This window comes from Cibotium barometz, chromosome 50, assembly GCF_041138505.1.
Source record: "Cibotium barometz isolate CiBa-2024 chromosome 50, ASM4113850v1, whole genome shotgun sequence".
NCBI classification, from domain to species: domain Eukaryota; kingdom Viridiplantae; phylum Streptophyta; class Polypodiopsida; order Cyatheales; family Cibotiaceae; genus Cibotium; species Cibotium barometz.
Window position 1 is genome coordinate 29227045 of NC_141095.1, and position 22244 is coordinate 29249288.

The 22244-nt window shown below is 40.4% G+C and overlaps 2 protein-coding genes across 2 annotated transcripts; one reads left to right on the top strand and one right to left on the bottom strand.

The window, feature by feature from the left end:
* The first annotated feature begins 4347 nt into the window (after positions 1 to 4347).
* LOC147610010 (uncharacterized) lies at positions 4348 to 5973 on the top strand. Its single transcript, XM_086786822.1, has 2 exons — positions 4348 to 4608; positions 5311 to 5973. Exons 1-2 carry the CDS (start codon positions 4498 to 4500, stop codon positions 5773 to 5775), a joined length of 576 nt encoding a protein of 191 aa, XP_086642948.1. The 5' UTR covers positions 4348 to 4497; the 3' UTR covers positions 5776 to 5973.
* A 4220-nt stretch (positions 5974 to 10193) lies between these two features.
* LOC147610011 (uncharacterized) lies at positions 10194 to 12961 on the bottom strand. Its single transcript, XM_086786896.1, has 5 exons — positions 12798 to 12961; positions 12175 to 12478; positions 11537 to 11800; positions 11079 to 11226; positions 10194 to 10558 (listed from the first exon to the last, which is right to left on the bottom strand). The coding sequence occupies exons 2-5, from the start codon at positions 12460 to 12462 to the stop codon at positions 10254 to 10256; spliced, it is 1005 nt and encodes a 334-aa protein (XP_086643022.1). The 5' UTR covers positions 12463 to 12478; positions 12798 to 12961; the 3' UTR covers positions 10194 to 10253.
* Positions 12962 to 22244: the final 9283 nt, after the last annotated feature.

Sequence of the window (22244 nt, forward strand, 5' to 3'; positions counted from 1 at the left end):
TGGCCCAGAGAGAGAGAGAGAGAGAGATTGGTGTTTGGCACCTCCCCTCCTCGGTGTCGTTCATATCTTTCTGCCACACTCTGCATGCAGCTGCGTTGGTAGAGAGAGAGAGAGAGAGAGAGAGAGAGAGAGAGAGAGAGAGAGAGAGAGAGAGAGAGAGAGAGAGAGAGAGAGAGAGAGAGAGAGAGAGAGATTGGTTGTTTGGCGCCTCCCCTCCTTGGTGTCATCTTTTTGGTACCTCCCCTCCTCTCGGTGTCGTCCACGAAAAGCCCAGCGTGGGCCGTGTGTGTGTGGGGGGATGTGGGTGTGTGTGTGTGTGTGTGGGAAAGGGAGAAAGGGAGAAGCTCAAGCACAGAGAGATTGGCCTAGCTCAAGCTTGCATACAGGTGCGTTGGCCGAGAGAGAGAGAGAGAGAGAGAGAGAGAGAGAGAGAGAGAGAGAGAGAGAGAGAGAGAGAGAGAGTTTGTGAATAGTGTGTGAAAATGCATTTTTTAAAAGTTTGTAAAAATGCATTTTTAAATGTTGGAAGTTTTTTAAAATTTTAAAATTTTGTGAATAGTGTGTGTGTGTGTTATATGTATTTTTTAATGGATGTATGTATAATGTTAATCCGAGTGCAGGTGAGAAATATTACTTTATGGATGGATGCTACTCACAGTGTGCAAAGGGTGCACACTGTTGTGAATAGTGTGTGTGTGTTATATGTATTTTTTAATGGACGTATGTATAATGTTAATCCGAGTGCAGGTGAGCAATATTACTTTATGGATGGATGCTACTCACAGTGTGCAAAGGGTGCAAATCTTTTAAGGATTTGCAAACAATGAATGGACATTTGTATCCATGTTTTAAGGTTGCATGTGAAGCCAGAGGGATGCTGGAGAGTGATGAGGAGTGGTACATGTGTCTCCATGAAGCTGCAATTCAGAATACAGGATTCCAACCACGTCAATTGTTTGTCATTATAATGGTTTTTTGTGAGCCTATATACCCTAGGCAGCTTTGGGACAAATTCTCCACCGAACTTTCAGAAGATTTTTTTCATTCATTGCAGCAAAGAGAGAGTGGTAATGTTGGTGTTTGTTATTCTATAGCAAAGAATCAGGCTTTGTTGCACATGCAAGATCTCTTACACCAATATTATGGAAAGCGGTTAGATGATTTTGAAGGGTTGCCTATTCCAGATAGATCAAGTGTTGCCACTGTCAACAATGGTTTGCTGATGGAAGAGATGATGTTTGATTCTGTTCAGCAGGCTGATTTGTCTGTTTCCATGGAATGGAGTCTTAATAGTTGTCAATCAAGAGCATTTGAGTGTATCCTTATAGCTGTTGTCAATCAAGGTATTTTTTTCCTTGATGGACCACGTGGATCAGGTAAAACTTATTTGTACAATGCCTTGCTATCTCGATTGCGTGGAGAGAAACATGTTGCCTTGGCATGTGCATCATCTAGAATAGCTGCATTGTTACTCTCAAATGGTCGTACAGCTCACTCACGCTTCAAAATCCCATTAGTAATCAATGCTTCTAGCACATGTGGAATCAAAGCTAAGCCCATTGGCCGAGGTGTTGAAGCTTGTAAGGTTAATCATTTGGGACGAGGCTCCAGTGATGCATAGGCATGCATATGAAGCACTGGACAGGACATTGAAGGACATTATGCAAAGTGATAAAGTGTTCAGTGGAAAAGTTATGCTCTTTGGTGGTGACTTCAGGCAAATCTTACCGGTTGTGCCAAAGGAATCGCGCGAGAACATTGTTGATGCAATGTTATGCCGGCCACATATTTGGAGATATGTGAGTATTTTAAAGCTCACCCAAAACATGTGGGTTAGATAGAGTGCTTATAATGGTATAGAGGATGAATTTGTCAAATGGACATTACAAATTGGGGATGGCACTATAGGTCGGCCAAATAGTAAAGGTCGAGTGGTAATTCCACCACAAATGTTGATCCATGGCAACTTTGTTTTGAGTTTGGTAGAATGGGTATACAAAGATCTTCAGAGAGTTGAGGATTATGCATGCTTCTTCAAAGACCGTGCTATTCTTGCACCGCAAAATTTGGAGGTTGATGAGATCAATAAACTAGCCTTGAGTTCGTTGCCTGGTCTTGAAAGAGAATACCTCAGTGCAGATTCTATTGTTTCTTACGAGAATGACGCAATACTGTATCCAATTGAGTACTTGAACAGTTTGAACTTAGGTGGTGGTTACCCTCCTCACCGCTTACTTCTAAAGATTAATGCTCCTATCATTCTGCTCCGCAATTTGGACCCTCAACGGGGACTTTGTAATGGTACCAGATTGATATGCAAGCAATTTAACTCAAAGGTGATAGAAGTAGAAATCATTACAGGTATAAACATTAGAGAGAGAGTCTTTATACCCAGGATAACATCTATGCCTACTATGCTTCAATTGTCTTTTGACATGAGAAGGAGGCAATTTCCTGTCAAGTTAGCTTTTGGTAGTCAATAAATAAGTCCCAAGGACAAACATTGAGTGTATTGGGACTTTATCTAGCCACACAAGTATTCACACATGGACAACTGTATGTTGCTATGTCACGTGTTAGATCATCCGATGCAGTGAAAGTGTGTGTAAAGCATATTGTGGAATATGAAAGCGGCACAAGAGGTTCAAATGAAGTCTTCACAACCAATGTTGTCTACAAGGAGGTTTTGCAAATGGCATGCCAAAGAATGTGAATGTAAATGGCAGCTTGCAAATATTAGAGACTACATTTATACATATCTTTGTACAATGAAGTAAGCATTTGAAGTTTGGAAAGATGTGCAAGTGCAGTCGTCGTTTACTTTTGGATTGCCTTTATATATACTGTGCCATTATATTATTCGTTGCTTGGCTCAAGCTACTGAGCACGCACACACACACACACAACCATATATGTGTGTGTGGAGAGAGAGAGAGAGAGAGAGAGAGAGAGAGAGAGTTATATTTGATATCAGGGTTATATTGCTTAAGATGGATGTGGCAAGGAGATCTTTTTTGTTCGTTTATGGTGATGGACAATATATTGCTCGTAAATTTTTTGGACGTTGCTATAATATAGGTATTATCGTTTTCCAAGGTCTATTTAATATTCATGGCCGAATTTGTATACCCTCCATTTTGGGAAAGACAAGCAACAACATCTCTTATTACCGAACTATTAGAGAGCACTGGTGTTTTAAGATATATATAGAAACTTCCTTTTTACGTAGCTTTTGTGTTTTGTTTGATTAATTTATATTTTTATTGAAACATTCTTTTTGCAACAGGGAAATCTTTACTTTTTAGAATCCATATTATTGTTAGGTTTGTATGGTCGAGACATCTATGAGGCAAGAACTTTGGGCTCCTTGGAATTTACAATCTACGATTGCGGAGGTTGCAGATGAACTTCATGTACGTGTAATGTTTGTGGATTATGAAAAGCCTGATAAGTTAGATTTTCGGTGCATAGGCACTAGACAATACAAAATTTTTCGATTTGTTGTTTACAAGCTTGTTCAAACTCCGTTCACCTCAAATATTGATCCACCGAATGAGTTTTGTAAGCTTTTATCTTTATCCTACTTTTTTTCAATGAGAATTATATCTTCAATGCTAATGTTTCTAATGTTTTTTTTCTGGCATACATTTTTCTAGATGGAGGCGCGGGTATAGGCTACCAAGGAGAGAGAATCCAGTTGTTTGAAGATTGTTTTGAAGCCGTGTTTAGGTGTGTTAAGATTGTCATAATTTTATGGGTTTGTAATACTAGATGTGTATTTATATGCCAAGTTTGGTGCTTTAGAAGGTTTTGTATGGATATATATGGCAATCATGATGTGTTTATATATAAGGTTGGCAAGTTGAGGACGCTGTATACATATATGTATGAGTGTGAACAATATCTATGGATATTATGGGTGCGTGCGCATACACAGACACATATTTACATATGTGTATGTGACATGCAGACATGCATTCATAGGCACACACACACATACACATATCTTCTAGTTGTAACACGTACACATACGTACATACATACATACATCTTTATGCGTGTTTGTGTGTAACTCAATGTGCTTAGCTTCTGAAAAGAAAGGAAGGGTGATTTTACACATATTTCCTTGGCCTGTAACTCCATGAAAAATGCTCCCTTGAAAATGCAAAATGCTTCTAGCCCGTCGGAGACGGGTCGCGACACTAGTGTGGTCTAATAGGGTGGACGGTGTCATGTGACTTCAGGACATAAAATATGAATCGAACGGTCATGGTGAGACGATTTGGAAGGCTGAGATTGCAGCAGGCTTCCAACCTTAATAAAGCCTTACCTGGCAGCCACACTCGTTAAGCTGCCCTCCTCACGATCACGGTCATGAATCAGCCCTCTTAGCAAGCGCCGCCCCCTCCCGCAGGCTCTGTGCCTGTGCTGCCCTTTCTCCAAACCCGAAGTTCTTCTGCTAGGGTTCTCTCAAATCCCTAATTTTTCACCTTCGCCATGGCTGCTGCAGTAGAGTACCGCTGTTTCGTTGGGGGCCTGGCCTGGTCCACGGACGACCGCGGCCTTGCCGACGCCTTCCGCGTCTTCGGCGAAGTTATCGAATCGAAGGTACCCTGGAAGCTTGCACTCTGTTTTTCTGCTTTGCGCAACTGTGTGCTGTGTGAATTTTATCTTTGTGACCTAACGATGGTCTCTCTTCGGATCTTGGGCTTGGATCTACTGCGTTGGATAAATCCATACTGGGTTTTGTTTTGTCACAGTACGCTATCTTGTTGCTTGCAGGGATTTATCGTCCGTCAGGTTTTGGAATTGTCTTGGTTGTGATAGTCTCTCCTGTCAGGCTTAGCGCTCGTCACGTTTTTGACACTCTCAGCCGTTGGATCTAGGATATGGCATGGGTATAGGGGTTAATATCTTTCTATCTAGGGCATCTCATGGTAACAGAGCTTCCAGTTGGTTTAGTCTGTGGAAAGTAGGCGAGGCGCGGTAGACCCTGGGTGGTAGGCATGACTTTGAAGTCTTCGTGGTAGCTGGCTTGGCTCAGTAATAGGTTTGGTTGGCTGGTATGGCATCATCAGGATCCAGGCATGTTGGGTTCCGTTTTACATTTTCAATTTAATGTTCGGTGGTGCTTTTTGAGAACTTCCATTTTCACAGCTCACAGTTTCTCTTCTGATGAGGTGTGGTTTGGATAGTTTGACCTAAGGGTTTCACCGAGAGAACAGTTGTATTCAATGGTTGTGACAGGAATTGTCACGAAGATTGGCTTTGATATTATCGTTACATCCTGTTCTATCTGGCTTTATGTAGGTCATCAATGACAGGGAGACTGGAAGATCCCGTGGCTTTGGTTTTGTGACATTTGCTGATGAGCAGTCCATGATGGAAGCGATTGAGGCTATGAATGGGAAAGAGCTTGATGGTAGAAATATAACCGTCAATCAGGCTCAGAGTAGGTCTGGCGGTGGCGGTGGTGGTGGCGGTGGCGGTTACCGTGGATCTGGTGGTGGTGGAGGATATGGTGGTGGTTCACGGTATGAAGACCGTGGAGGGTATGGGAACAGGTCAAATGGGGGAAACTATGGTGGCAGGGAGAGAGGTGATCGTGGTTATGGTGGTAGCCGCAGTGGAGGTGGCGGTGGCTACAGTGGTGGTGGTGGATATAGTGGTGGTGGTGGTGGTGGATACAGTGGTGGTGGTGCCAGAGGCAGTGGTGGCTATGGAGGTAACAGTAGGTACGATAGTGGTGGTGCAGCAGACAATTGGAGGAAGTAAACTTTGCTGCAGGAGTTGTGGCTGTTCTTATGTAAGGGGCTACAGAAGACTCGATATGTTTTTCTTGTTTGCTTGATGGAGAAGGTTTCTGATGAAGGTTTCTGATGAAGGTTTTAACTCCAACGATATGCTTTGGAACAAGTGGTTTTATTTGGTACTCTGTATCTTACTTATAAATACGAGTTGTGGTCGTGATCATGCATGGTGAAGAGAGTCTTTTGCCTTGGTATCTGCTCTGACAACGGGATGTGAAACTCTTGATTGTGGAGAAAGAGCTGTGCATGATACTGTCTGGAGGTTTCTTCTTTGGGTGGAATTTGGGGTGTCATGTTTCTCTCACTCCACATGGTTTTGATGGGTCTATTGGAAAACGAAGTGCTTTTGGAGGTGGCAAGGCACTGCCACTGTGCCTTGTTACCCCATGGGGTTTTCCTGTTTTAATGGTGTACTAAGAGGTGCCTTGGGAGCTGGCCAGCACTTTCCAACTCTCTGTCTGGAGCCGACAAAGGCATGAACAGATACCTTGCCTCTTTTAGATACAGTTGTTGCCCATTTGGCTCACCTGGCTTGATTTTTTTTCTGGTCTTGGAGTTTACACTGTTTCAATATGGATTCCTTTGTGATTAGATGGTGTCATCATCTGTGATGACAGCTCTACTAGCGTCTCAGTTGGGTTGCAGAAATTTCACTTCCTGTAGGTTTCACAAGGCTGGATACTGTTTTGGAACAAGAAGCTGAGTGTTTTGGGATGTCTGGGGGATGCTATTGTTTCAATTATGGGGGATAACAGTTGGCTCCCTTATTAACAGTCTGGTTCCAAAGGTCTTTCACGAAAGGAACTTCTTTTTGCACCTTTGGTATGTACCAAGAAAAAGTAGAAGTACTTTTAATATGCAAATCTGTGACTCCCCTTGGTTGGAACATGATTTTTTCTGCGACAGCACAGTTTTGAATTGTATCAGATTGTATATCGTTCATCATAAATGATTTTGTTCTCCTTGATTAGCTTGTATGTATAGCTTTGAGTTTGCAACTTGATGTGTAGGCTTTTCCTGTTTCCTTTAAAGTTACAGCTGTATCATTAGGTGTTTCGTCTTGGTATGTTTTCATGATGAAATGCAGTAACATAACTGAAAATTTTAGCTGTTTGACTTCTATTCTTGCTCTCCTTAATGATATGTGGTAATATGATGTTTTCATACAACCCCTACATATAGTCACATTCTTACAGTTGATTTAGTAGCAAATATTTTCTTTATTTGCTTTGTTTTTTCATTTCATAATCAGTTCATTGTAATTATATTTGTTTTATTTGGTTAACATTGAAATATAAATTAATCCTTCTAGATTGCTAACTTAACCTTTTATCTTTCCATGCTATTGCCACAGGTTCAATACATGGCACACTCCTAAGTTTGAGCATCACTAATAATGTAGCACGTGGCATTTTCTATTGATATTCAATTTGCATTTTTCTTCCATGCTTCTAGTGCGGTTTAAATGCATCAAGGATGTATGAAGAATAGTTAACTTTTGCTCTGGCCAAGACCTAGTGTAACTTGCTCATTTTGGGGGGTGGAAGGATTTTTGGTAGAGATGATGCTCTTTTTTGCTCAGTTCTTACTTTCGATTAGAAGACATGTGACATTTTGAATATTATGTAGGGCCTTACCATATGGCCCAGTTGTGTAGTATGCAAACCATTTTTATATGTTTTTGGAGAAGTTTGCAATGAAATTCTCAATTTAACCTTTTTTGGTATGATTATCCACTTTTTCTCACATACTTTTTGTCACAATTATGCACTATTGATTGCTAGTTTACATTTGCCATGCAAAAAAAAGGAAAAAAAAAAGTTGCTAATCACAAAGTTGGCATGGACAATGAATTGGCATGGTCAAAAATGTTCTTACACCTTAAAAACAATATTTTATAACTGCCCATGAAGCAACCGAAAGTATTTTCACTCATTTGTAAGCTGTAAAGTAGTTGTGAATACAGCCATTCTGTCCTGTTTGCGGGTAGGTTGGTTTATTAAGGCTGTACATTAGGCCATTTGGTTCAATGTTAATGCTATATTTACTGTGAAGTTTGTCGATTTATTAGTTTCTACAGGGGATGATCATTGAATGCACTCATGAGCTGCCTGATCATAGCATAGAGATTGCCTGTTTAACAAGTGGGATGCCAAGTCGAATGATTCAGGGACACAAACAATTTAAGGACCAAGGATCTTTGCAAAAGCAACCACCGCTCACACTGTTTGTTGGGAGAGGACAAATGGCCTCACACTACGTATGGAGAAGCCTATCAACTTATTCGATTGCTATGCAAGGCTCAACTATTCACTATGCTTCAGTGTTTTAATTAGCCTCACACTACGTGTGGAGAAGTTTGTCAACTTGATGAATTGTTATACGAGGCACTATTATCCTGTGTTTTTTTCTAAACAATTTGGCAGAGTTGTACATGCTTTTGTTATTAATTAACTTAGTTCTTTTGTTATTAATTAACTTAGTTTGGTAGTTGGCTTTGAGTTACATGCTACTAGGGAATTACCCAATACCTTCACTTTGGGAGGAATAGGCACTAGCCCAAAATCAGTATTCTCTGGGTTGTCTGTTTATGATTCTAGGTTAAGATCTCCATTGACTCTCCATAAGGAATGCATAAAGCGGGTAGAACAGGTGTTGTGGTGCTCTATTCATGCTCAATCACCTTTCTCTCTCTTACTTGCTCATCTGTATCATCTTGCAAGTGCCCTTCATTCACTAGCTCAACAATCGCTCTTTGCTCTCTCTCGCCTACCCTCCTCGCCCTTGCCTCTCGCCTCTGCTCATTCACGCCAGGCCTGGTGCGGGGCACCGCGAAGCCATGGCGGTAACCTCAGATAGGGGGCCTGCCTTGTCATAGCTGATGATATATACATGCAGGTGGTACAAACGTCCTAGCCCTGCCAACGATCCACGATGCCAAAGAATAATACGCTCGCGCACCAACCAAAACCCTAACCAGTCAGAGTTTGAGCTCATGGGAGGTGAGCCTACTAACAGAAATCGATAACCTACGAGAGGAGAATGGCAAGCTGAAGGATCAGCTCATCGAAATTGAAACCCGACTGGCTACCCTTGAGGGCAAGCCCGACCAAGTTCAAGCAGTTCAATAGCAGATTCATGCAGCCAAAGCAGAGTTCATTGAAGCTACAAAAGGTATGGAGCAACATCTTACCACAGATATCTTGTCAACCATCAAACAAGAAGAACTCCAAGAAAGCATTATTGAGCATCTCCGAGTAGGTGGACTCCAAGAAGGCTAGGACGAGCAAATAGCCAGAGAGCAAACGGAAATTGATGAAGATTAAATCTCAAACATGGAGATTATGAGGAGGTGACTTAGTAAGGCCCTCCCCCTCATTGATATAGGCAATCCATGGACCATTGTCAAGAAAGGGAAGCATGCCATTGCGAAATATCACAACAAACAGGACAAGATCCAAGTTCTCCAACAGTCCAGATCATTACAAGGCACTAGGCTCTGGTTAGTTGATGAACTCAATCCCCTATAGCTTAAAAACAAAAGTGCAAAACTCGCCATAGTCCGAGCAGCCCGCCAAGCTGGAAAGTGGGCGGTCTACCGCAACGGAAGGGCAATAATCGAGGACTTCCGTAAGCCTAACGCCAATGGACTAGCATTCTAATGTGCCATCGGCATTTTTTTTTTCACAGAATTGTTTATCATCCTAGGGTTTTCATCAATTTCTTGCTTGTGCCTAAGTGCACCTTGAAGTGCATTGTAATGATTGAGGTACCGGTTTTTGGTCCCATATGCCTTCAAGGCATTCTGTGGACATTCATATGACTTTCATTCTTTCTTTCTTTCTCTCTCTCTCTCTCACACACAAACCCCCTTCTCCAAGCATGCATAACTTACAATTATCGAAGCAAATAAATAATTGAGAACATCCGTTGTTAACTGAGATAGAGGTTTTAAACACATACTTTACACCTTTCATGAGAATTAAGACTGGATTGTGGTGAATTCAATGCACACCTTGCTTGTGCCTAAGTGCACCTTGAAGTGCATTTTAATGATTGAGGTACCGGTTTTTGGTCCCATATGCCTTCAAGGCATTCTGTGGACATTCATATGACTTTCGTTCTTTCTTTCTTTCTCTCTCTCTCTCTCTCACACACACAAACCCCCTTCTCCAAGCATGCATAACTTACAATTATCAAAGCAAATAAATAATTGAGAACATCCGTTGTTAACTGAGATAGAGGTTTTAAACACATACTTTACACCTTTCATGAGAATTAAGACTGGATTGTGGTGAATTCAATGCACACCTTGCACACCCTTCATCTCTAAAGATAACAATCCGCAATGTGAGATCCCGAGCCATATTCTAAGCCAATTAATCAAAAGAGAATCTCTCTAATTACAAAATGAATGGAATTCTTAATATGCAACCACTCCAATTACTTTTTGGCATGTTGCTTATGTAAGATTCGTTTGGTATTGAGCAGCCACAGAAAGCTAGTTAATCTCATGGGGATCATTAGGAATAGCTCAATTAGGAAGGTAGTGATAGAGTCAGCTGGTATGAAGCCTCTTGCAAGGGCCCCAATGAGAAAACCTCCATGCGTGGTAGAGATCAAAAAGTCACCCCTCTTTACTCCCTCCATGGTCCTCCTTGCAACCTCATCTGCTGATTCTGCAGCCTCCCGGTTGTAGAAACATAGTTTGCACATAGTTTCTTTAATATCCTCAGCAGCATTATCAACTAAAGCCAACATAAAAAATAAAGACATCAATAGGCATTTTCAAATAGGAAAGAAGTTTTCTAGATTTTGAAAGGATTCTTGGGTGGGCTTCACAGTGCAAGACTTTGAGATCCTTCCATTTAAAGATAATCAATCATTATTATATGGCAACAAGTTCAAACCCTATACCTGCATAAATCATGGTTATATTAGATGACAAGCTCAAACCCTACACATTTTAATCTCCCCCTCATCCTTGTATGCAGTAGGCAAGAACCCCAGGATTGGTGGTTTCTTTAATAATTCTACTTTGGGCCAGACTTACCCTAATAACATGACCTGCAGCAATATTAAATACATCCAGCAAGTAGTCCATATCCCGCGCCCGCACGGGGCTCCACCCTTCCCACTCAGGCTAGACTATTCTTCTAGGTTTTTAAAGAAGAAGAAAAGACACTACCTTCTTCCTAACAACTTCAAAAAAAAAGAGAGGCTAATAGGTACTGTTGCTTTGTAAGGATTCTTGAGCCATCATAGTACCTTTATCAAGCAATGGGGTCTCTGTGAAACCCGGACAAACTAAGTTCACACGGATGTTCCATGGCATCAACTCAAACCTCAACAGTTCTGCAAGACCTTTGAGAGCATACTTGGTAGGTGTATACATGTTCGCTCCGTAAAGAAGTACCTGCAAGCAAGTAGTTTTGAGAAGTAAGCACTTATGCCATCACTAGCATGGTAGCCCAGATGGTAGGGTATGTCCCCCCCCCCCCCGCGGCTCCCACCACTGGTCACCATTGCTTATCAACAAAGTTGCTTATCTCCCTAATCAGTACTTGTTAATGCTTAACCTAGAAAAAGAGCTTGTAATGACAATGGAGGAGGTCCATTGCCTATCACTAAATACTTACACATTATTCTCCAGAATGGAAAAAGAAAGATAAAGAATTTACTTTCACCCTAAAACCAAGATGCTTATCTCCCTAATCAATGCTTACCAATCCTGAAAGAGAGCTCATAATGACAATGGAGGAGGGGTTTTTCATGCTCCTGGGCTTCATTAATGGGAGGGCAGCATGTATGGGGAATACAGAGCCCAAGAAGTTGGTCTTTGTCACAAGCTCTAATTCATTCATCTTGACTTCATCCACAAGGCCTCCCAGACCCGACCCAGCACAACACATCAAGATGTCTATAGGCCTCCATTGAAAGCTCTCCTTGATGGCCGTGGCTACAGCCTCTGCATCACTAACATCTACAGCCTGCACAATCAGCGCAAAAACACGGCGTAGTTGAGGTGAGAACAGCAATATTACCAAACAAGTAGGGTACCCTCCACACTAGCTAGATGTCTTCTCTAGCCAGACTAACAGGAAATCAATGCAATTATACATATGGGTACTTGCTTCCATAGTTGTAACATCAATGAATTTTAGCAGTATGAAGATTAATCATGTGCATCAAGTGTTTTATTTTCATAAACTAGTGAGAACTCATGGCTTTTCACTTACCTATATACAATAAGCTTAACAAACTGATGAGAATCACAGGAACAAAATAAGATCATAATAGCTCAGGAAGTGTAAGCTGTAGAAATTGATAAGAAATACCCATCTGGGATTAAGGTGAAGGGAACCTTGAGGAGGATGGAATCGGGCTGGCGGGCAAATGTGGACGTGAGGAGGCGATGGGCGGCGGCCAGCTTGGAGGGTGTGCGGGCGATGAGGGTGAGGAAAGCCCCCTCGGAGGCGCACCTCATGGCGATGGCGAGGCCGATGCCGCTGGAGCCCCCTGTGATCACAACGTGCTTGCCGGAGAGAGACGGCATGTGAAGGCGGTTCTTGCGACCCACGAATCGTAGGCAAAACTTGAGCAGAAGCAGCAGGGCAAGCACGGCAATCGCTGCATGGCCGTAGCCCACCATCTTACCGAGTCAGGTACTGCATTGAAAACAAGAGAGATCAGGCACGTCGATTAGTACAGAAGATAGTTATACGTACTACGGAGATAGAGATATAGAGAGAGACTGTGGAGGTGCGTGTGTGTGTGTGTGTGTGGGGGGGAGAGTGAGAGTGATAGAGAGAGAGAGAGAGAGAGAGAGAGAGAGAGATTGACGCACTACGAAGCTTAACGTGAGCGGGAGCGGGTACAGGTGTTTGAGAGAGAGAGAAGTGGATGTGTGCGTGTTTGTGTGTGTGTGTATGTGTGTGTGAGAGAGAGAGAGAGAGAGAGAGAGAGGCTTTGCAATACTTACTGCACCTGTGGAAGGTGTGAGAGGACAGTTGGTGGTGGGCGATTGAGCCACGCACAACCTAGGACCTCGGATGAGGAGGCTGCAACGGGATACAACATTTGGTCCTAGAATCTTCCAATATAAAACAGACAAGACAAGAAATGGATGGGATAATGGGAAGCAGCCATACAATCGCTGCACATACACTAATCTAGAGAGAGAGAGCGCGCGCGCGCGAGAGAGGAGAGAGAAATAAAGAGGCTATCCTATTATATATTTAATATAATAATGTTATATTATAATATAGAGTGTGAATGTGTGTTTGAGAGCGATTGCCCTATCTATCGGTAGCCTACAACTGGGCCCACACGTTATTTATTAAAAAGGTGTGTTTTATAAATAAAATAAGTATTTAATTGCCCCGTTGGTATAATTAGCGATTGCCAACTTTGTGGAGCAACAGCAAAAAGCTGTCTATACTTTTTGCAAAAACCTTTTTTTTTCAACCAATCAGAATTTGCCCCCCCCCACCCAAAAAAAAACTACTCATTACACTAACCACAAGACTTTTATTACAAGTTTTACTACTAAAACATTTGATCATTAAAAATTTCTTGGCCCTTACCTAGCCAAAAAAAAAAAGCCCGATCGTGTCATAGTGCAGTGGTAAGGTCGGAGATCGAGAGTCGCAAGGAGATACGGGTTCGATTCTCCCCCTATGTGTGAGCAATGGCACCAGTGTGTGTGAGTAGAGCAGTTGTACTTTTAAATTCAAGTCAAGATTTTTTAAAAAAAGCAAAAATAACAATCGATAAAAATATACCATAGTGCCATTTTTCCTTGGCAATGGCATGGGGTTTCAACAAAACTACAATCTCCAAGCACATTGATTTTTGCAATGGGGTTGCTACACAACATTAAGCAAAACCTATGTGTTGCTTGTGACCACTCATTTTGTGAACAATTTTGCCCACTTTTTTCTCTCCCTCAAAGAACCAATTTTTATTTCAAATGCTCCTGGAAACTAAACCATAGTTTTTTCAGCTATCCCATTCTACGTTAAAAAAAATGGAAGACTCACATATTCCCCCTTTTTCACTTCGCTACTCCCTATTTTATATCATTATTAAAAGAAAATTGTAAAAATAATAATGTATTTGATCTTTGTCTTCTCACTTATTGGAGACATAACAAGATTGTAAAACATGTAAGCATCTTAGATTCAGTACTAATCTTAACATCGAAGAGTTCTTTTAAAGAAGGGGCTCACAAACCACACCAAGATAAGCCTAATTAAGATATATTAGTTCTAAAATAAAGTTATGTGTGTGTGTGTGTGTGTGTGTGTGTAGAGAGAGAGAGAGAGAGAGAGCCTTATAATCTTGATTATGGACGAGGTATAACAAACTACATGATAACTTCGATTTTTGGGTCCGAAAGCTATATCTAAACACTTTGTCTTGGGACGACATGAGAGGAAACCTATAGTTCAAATCAAGAGAGAGAAAAAGAGGTAAGTTTGAAAATGAAGGAATGCAATAATAAACCTCTTGTTCCTTTTGTATGTCATGTCGTACTACCATTCACGAATTTGAGCTTTGTTAGGTATGACTAATGGCCATTACTACACATTGACCATGTCTGCTCACATTTTGTTAATTTTTCACATGAGACGAGACCAATATGCTTTTGTTGACTTTTCATTGATAAAAGAGTATGTTGTCCCATTCCATCTCAAAAAAAATTAACTTTTCATCAAGGGTATCGATCTTCCATGGTTTAGCATGTTTCTACTACATTTTTTTATACTCAAACACAGGCCAACAAGAGGAGCATTTATTTTTAAGCTATATGGGCCTTAAGAGGTCGACATTGCATTTAATTTTTCTTCTATTTTATTAAACTTGAGAAGACTTCTCATTAAATTTAGGCTACCTTGCAAGTTATATGGGACTCAAGACTTAGACATAATGGCATTTAACTTTTCTTCTCTATTATTAAACTTTAAAAGACTTCTCATTAAATGTAGACATGTGAATGACAATGACCTCTTTTGTGATTTTTCTTTATTGAAAGTAGCTCACATTATGTAATAGTTTAACTTCTTCCTTAGAAAAGTTATGAAAACTATGCAAATTGGGCTCCCTTTCATTGGATTGAAAGATCAATTCGTTTGGAATTAAATACACTCATTGGATTGAAAGATCAATTCGTTTGGAATTAAATACACTCATTTTTCTTAGCAATTGTGCTACAAATGGTAATGCAATAAATTAACTGCCACCCAAGTGATCTTTAACAATCTTGCCTAATCAGAATTGTTTTAACTCTTGGAAGAGTATTTTAGGCCTGATTTACAGAGGTCATTTGCTTGTGGGAACTTACTAAGGTGAGCTCAAGAGAAGTGGTCTTGTGTTGACTACTCATTGTAGGTGTTTAAATATTGTTGTTGGGCAACCACATGGCAGTGTTGAGAAGAATGTGGGGGAGAGAGTGAGCTTGATCTCCTTGCAAGCCAACACACAAACCCATGTTAGAGTAGACAAGCACACAAGAGAGAGGAATGGCTGAATTTTCTTCTTTTCTTCTCTACAACCACAACATAAGGAGAGAGAGTACATACTATATGGGAAAGTACTCTCCTACTAAAACATACAAAGGTTAGTCCATAGTGTGAACCCAACTACATGAGTTGGCCCTATAACGATGCTATAACTCTAATGAAGGGCTATCACACAACGTGTCTAAATCACTAGCGGCATATCACCCGTAATCTCACCAACCATGTTAGTGGTATAAGTGCAAAGTTTCCATTTTGGCGTGTCACCTATATCTGCACTAGTTGAGCTTGATATCTCAACACTCCCCTTTCCAAGCTTAACTCCACACCATGTACTCCAAGTAAGCTTGCCAGCTACATGATCGTCTATGCTGACATTTACCAAATCCTACTAGAATCTTCTTCTCCGTCTCACAAAATAATAATGCTCCTCAATGTGTTTCGTCTTAGCATGATACACTGAGTTACTATAGCCAACTATACGCTAATCATGTTATCACAATAAATGACAACATCCCGATCCATGGGCTCTCCCATATTTACAAGTAGCTTCTACACACCAAGCTACCTCACGTGATGGTATAGCATCTCCCCCTGTACTTAACGAAGCTCCGATGCTTCTTGCTACTCCAATTGCTAGCAACATCACTCCTAAAGGAAAACACAAAGCTGCTAATAAATCTCCTATCTGAGACACTACCATCCCAATCTACATCTATATATCTATGTACTCCACATCAAGATATGGAGGGTAATGACCTCTATATCCTTGAGGGGTCACTTTCTCTCTTGTATAAGGTGACATTCACTTTAGAATGTCATACACCCATGTGTAGTCGGCGGGTGTTTGTGGAACTTGAAAGTCCCTCACAGTTTGTTGATGCAGTTCCCTTACGAACAGAGGTCCCTCACAGTTTGTTGATGCAGTTCCCTTACGAACAAAGGTTCCTCACAGTTTGTAATTGATGTGAGGATGATGCAAGCCATAGGCCAGAGTTCAATGTGCATATTCAAGATAGAAAACCAATTGGAAGACCTAGAAAGATTCATTTCTTAGATGAAGAGACAAGTGCGGGCAGTGAATCCACATATACTAGTGTGGTGGAAGCACCAATACATTAAACCTTCTAGGCAATTAGGAGGAACTTTTGGGAAAGACATAGAAGTTGGTGTTTATGATATACATATCAAAGGCCATCCAACATGCACTTGTCCAGATTTCATGTAAAGAATTAAAAAGAGGAAGCCATATCTTGCATGCAAGCACCTATACTTTGTGTACCTGAGGGTTCTCGGCCTCAGCCAAAATGAGAATATGTTTATTTATCAACTAATGTTGACTGAAAGAGATATCGCTGAGGCTCTGAATAGAGACAAGACATACTCAGAGTTGGCCTAGAGTGTAAGCAAGTACAAACATTTGTATTAGGCTGACCTTTTTTTGGTTTTTTGAACTTGGCTTGTGAACAATATGGATGAAAAGAGATTCTAAAACTTAAATGGCTAATGTTCTTGTCCACTTAGGGCATAAAGGCCTTTTTTGTATGTAATGACATGACTTTTTATTAATATGGATGGAAGGGATTGCAACACTTTAAACATTATGTGTGATTAATGGATGGAATAGAATGCTACACTTTCTTCACTGATTTGTTTTTCCATTTGTCCACTTTTTTGTTGCAAGGATGTTGTACTAACATTTTGTTCTAAGGGTGTGGAAGAATAAGTGAGGAGGAGAGAGAGGTGGTGTATAGAGAGATGTTGGAGAGAGGGAAAGAGGGAGAGTGTAAATTAGGGAGCGAGAGAGAGATAGAGTGGGACAATATAGAGAGAGGGAGTGTAGGGATTGGGTATGGAGAGGAGAGAATGTGAGTGAGGGAGAGAGATACATACTACGAAGAGAGTAGAGAGAGAGAGAGAGGGGGGGAAAAAACGCTCGCCAAAAAGGAATATTCGCTCGTTGGAAATTGCTCGCGCCAAAAAAATGCGTTCACTTAAGGATAGATGTAAATGAAAAGCTTGATGGTAATGAATTGGATGACCGGTTGTTTATTTTAGAATAACTTACGGAGAAAAGACAAATTGCAGTGCAAAACATGCAGATAGAAAAAAGGACCACAAAAAGAAGTGGTTTGACCAAAATCTCACGGACAAGGAGATCAAGGTAGGAGATCTTGTACTTATGTATGGGGTCTGTAGTGAAAAGAAAAAGCTTAAATATGCTGGAAAGGGACCATTTTAGGATTTGTGAAGTTACTCCACAAGGTACTATACATGTTGAGACTCTTGATGAAGTTGAAATTGTTAGTTTCCTTAATGGTAGTAAGTTTAAAAAATACTATGGACCTCTTACCAAAGAATCCTTATGTGCTTCTCATGACAAGCAAGCCGCCATGGAAAGGACCATTCAAAAGAAGATCCAAGTCCGACATGAGAAAAGGGAAAGATGGGAAAACTTCAACAACAATGAGAAGCCGCCATGGAAAGGACCATTCAAAAGAAGATCCAAGTCCGACAGGAGAAAAGGGAAAGACGGGAAAACTTCAACAACAATGAGAAGCTATCCTTGATTCAACACAAGCCTTTGTGCGAGAAGTTGAAGGAGACACAGAAGAGCCCATAGCACCTCTAGAATGTTCATTCAATTGCCTAGCACTTATGGTAAAGTTCTTTACGAGATGCATTGCTTGATATGGGAGCTAGTCACAATCTAATTTCCTTCAATGCATGGAACTAGTTGTGGGAAAACCTCAACTTGTAGATACCTCATTAAAAGTGAAAGGTATCCATGGTAGAAATACTAAGGTTCTTGGGTTATTACAAATGGAGACATATTGTGATGGCAACAAGCACATGGTGGGAGACTTCCTAGTTATGTCTGCCATAACATTACCTAAATCAATAATACTTGGTTGTACATGGATGAAGGGTGCTGGATGTATGATTGATCGGTCGACATGGTGTATCTTTGTGGGTGAATAAACATTCTACTTGTAAACCCCTACCACCTCTCACTCTTATCGAGAGTCTCAACAATGAGGAGGAAGCTTTAATATTCACAAAATCTAAGTAAATCCCCTCCACTTAAGCATCACTGCTCAAGGAAATCTTGATTATTTTAACTCCACACTACAAACACCTCCATGTCAAAAGGACAAACAAATACGACGAGCTAAAAAGTGGCAACCCAAATCTACCTTGAAATGGGTTCCCAAAATTTCTCCATCTGTACCACCTCAACACCAATGAAGCAAAGAAGTCAACACAATAATCGGCATAGGAAGTCCAAATTACAAGCTACTCCAAAATAGATACCCAAATGCTTATTTAAAGTTTTATTAAACTTTAAAAGACTTCTCATTAAATGTAGACATGTGAATGACAACAACCTCTTTTGTGATTTTTCTTTATAGAAAGTAGCTCACATTATGTAATAGTTTAACTTCTTCCTTAGAAAAGTTATGGAAACTATGCAAATTGGGCTCCCTTTCATTGGATTAAAAGATCTTCGGCTTTCTTTATATAATTTGTTTGGAATTAATTACACTCATTTTTCTTAGCAATTGTGCTACAAATGGTAATGCAATACCCACCCAAGTGATCTTTAACAATCTTGCCTAATCAGAATTGTTTTAACTCTTGGAAGAGTATTTTAGGCCTGATTTACAGAGGTCATTTGGTTATGGGAACTCACTAAGGTGAACTCAAGAGAAGTGGTCTTGTGTTGACTACTCATTGTAGGTGTTTAAATAATGTAACCACATGGCAGTGTTGACAAGAATGTGGGGGAGAGAGTGAACTTGATCTCCTTGTAAGCCAACACACAAACCCATGTTAGAGTAGACAAGCACACAAGAGAGAGGGATGGCTGAATTTTCTTCTTCTCTTATCTACAACCACAACATAAAGAGAGAGAGAGAGTACATACTATATGGGAAAGTACTCTCCTACTAAAACATACAAAGGTTAGTCCATAGTGTGAACCCAACTACATGAGTTGGCCCTATAACTATGCTATAACTCTAATGAAGGGCTATCACACAACGTGTATAAATCACTGGTGGCATATCACCATAATCTCACCAACCATGTTAGTGGCATAAGTGCAAAGTTTCCATTTTGGCGTGTCACCCATACCCGCACTAGTTGAGCTTGATATCTCAACACTCTCCTTTCCAAGCTTAACTCCACACCATGTACTCTAAGTAAGCTTGCCAACTGCATGATCCTCTATGTTGACATGTATCGAATCCTACTAGAACCTTCTTCTCCCTCATAAAATAATAATGCTCCTCAATGTGCTTCGTCCTAGCATGATACACTGAGTTACTATAGCCAACTATATGCTAATCATGTTATCACAATAAATGACATGGGCTCTCCCATATCTACAAATGGTAATGCAATACCCACCCAAGTGATCTTTAACAATCTTGCCTAATCAGAATTGTTTTAACTCTTGGAAGAGTATTTTAGGCCTGATTTACAGAGGTCATTTGGTTATGGGAACTCACTAAGGTGAACTCAAGAGAAGTGGTCTTGTGTTGACTACTCATTGTAGGTGTTTAAATAATGTAACCACATGGCAGTGTTGACAAGAATGTGGGGGAGAGAGTGAACTTGATTTCCTTGTAAGCCAACACACAAACCCATGTTAGAGTAGACAAGCACACAAGAGAGAGGGATGGCTGAATTTTCTTCTTCTCTTATCTACAACCACAACATAAAGAGAGAGAGAGAGTACATACTATATGGGAAAGTACTCTCCTACTAAAACATACAAAGGTTAGTCCATAGTGTGAACCCAACTACATGAGTTGGCCCTATAACTATGCTATAACTCTAATGAAGGGCTATCACACAACGTGTATAAATCACTAGCGGCATATCACCATAATCTCACCAACCATGTTAGTGGCATAAGTGCAAAGTTTCCATTTTGGCGTGTCACCCATATCCGCACTAGTTGAGCTTGATATCTCAACACTCTCCTTTCCAAGCTTAACTCCACACCATGTACTCTAAGTAAGCTTTCCAACTGCATGATCCTCTATGTTGACATGTACCGAATCCTACTAGAACCTTCTTCTCCCTCATAAAATAATAATGCTCCTCAATGTGCTTCGTCCTAGCATGATACACTGAGTTACTATAGCCAACTATATGCTAATCATGTTATCACAATAAATGACATGGGCTCTCCCATATCTACAAGTAGCTTCTACAAACCAATCTACCTCACATGAGCAAAGGTGGAAGTATCCCACATGAGCTAGCAAAGCCAATGTTATACCCACCCATATAAAAAGGGGCCATTTCAAGCAATGAAATATGAAGCAAGCTCTCAAGCCTCTTTATTATGAGTACAAATCTCAATCTTGTAACCTAATTGTGCTTGATTCTAAGCTTAATTAGTTTAGCAGTTAATCATCATGTCTATGCTTAGGCATCACCCACCTTAGATTAGCTTAATTACTACATTAATATAATATTAGTATTAATCACTATAACCATGCACATGTTCGAGATACCCATGTTTCTCAACATGGTATTAGAGCCTCTCCTCTTTACATAGCCACTTTACATTAACCCTTGCTTGCATCAATCACTAATCACCATTATTAAACTTCACTAATCTCATCTTATCCATTCACTCTACTAGTGGCTCAAATTTGTGGAGTTTGGCATTGCTAGTTCCCACCCATTGCAAAAATCCCTTTAAGGGAAGATTCCTTAGCTCATTGCTAAGTGATTCACCATAGGAATTAGACGGAAGTGCTTTCTAGTACTCAATTTTCATGTTGTAGGCCACGCTGTTGGTGTTTTCGCTCATTCTCCTTCTACACTTGCAATTGAGCCAAGCACTCTCAGAATCTTGTTAACCATAATTTCAGGAACCCACAATCCAAATGTGAGCCAATTTAATCCATTGTAGTAGCTGTGAGAAGTGAAAAACTCATCAACCTAAATTCACCCTATATTTGTGGTTCGATGCTTGGAGCTTCTATATTTTTAGTTTGGGGATTTGATCATCATCAAAGGCAAGGAGGCCATGCAAAAGCCCCATCAAAATCCCTTTGGATTAGCTTAATTTTGGCTTCCAAAGTTTGTTACCCTTAATCACTCTGATTAAGTACTAATCACTATAATTAGTGTATCATTAGTAAAAATTAGGTCAAATTAATGTTAAAATGGAAAATTAGGGTATAAATATACTGTGGGAAGCCCTTTCTTGCATCTAAATCTGTCTCATCCATTTGCATTGCTTAATTGAGTGACTTTTCACCGCATTTGGTTCAATTTTAGCACATAGTTTGCATTTTAATCACTTGGATCGGCTTGAAATCTTCATTGCAAGAATATCTAGAGCACATTCCCAATATTTTATGAGAGTAGACACTGTCAGTGAAGCAAAACACAAGCTCATTGGTAAGACCTTCTCAAATGTCAAGCATTCTACTCCTCAAAGCATCATTTGGGGAGGGGTTAAATTCTTGGGAAAGAAAAAATGGGTACACACATATGCATAAGCATCAAAAATAAAGAAAAGATACATTAAATGCTATCCTAAGCATGCTAAGAGAAAAAATGCATGGAGTGACCCAACAAAAAGCATGGCACTCACACACAAAGCATCAAAGGAAGCACCAAGCAAAAGCATTGAGCACAAGTGGCAAAGATAAAGTCTACACCAAAGGCATAATGAAGAAGAGAACACCTAAAGATGGACACAAAGATAAGCAAGGATAAGCACTAGCACTAGCACACTTAAAGAGCCATGGGTCAAGACAGAGCCAAGAGCATCCAACAATGCGAAGAAGAAAAAGAAGGACACGACATTGACATGAAGCACGAAGTCAGCAAGGGATCTTCATCAAGCAAAAGCAAGAAGACACTAAGCAATAAAGGAGCT

Excerpts from the sequence above, each read along its gene's own strand:
- LOC147610010 (XM_086786822.1), top strand. The coding sequence starts at position 4,498 with ATGGCTGCTGCAGTAGAGTACCGCTGTTTCGTTGGGGGCCTGGCCTGG. Across the intron at positions 4,609-5,310 it reads GCGAAGTTATCGAATCGAAG|GTCATCAATGACAGGGAGAC; the intron begins GTACCCTGGAAG and ends GGCTTTATGTAG.
- LOC147610011 (XM_086786896.1), bottom strand. The coding sequence starts at position 12,462 with ATGGTGGGCTACGGCCATGCAGCGATTGCCGTGCTTGCCCTGCTGCTT. Across the intron at positions 11,801-12,174 it reads CCGATTCCATCCTCCTCAAG|GCTGTAGATGTTAGTGATGC; the intron begins GTTCCCTTCACC and ends CTGATTGTGCAG. Across the intron at positions 10,559-11,078 it reads GACCCCATTGCTTGATAAAG|TTGATAATGCTGCTGAGGAT; the intron begins GTACTATGATGG and ends TGTTGGCTTTAG.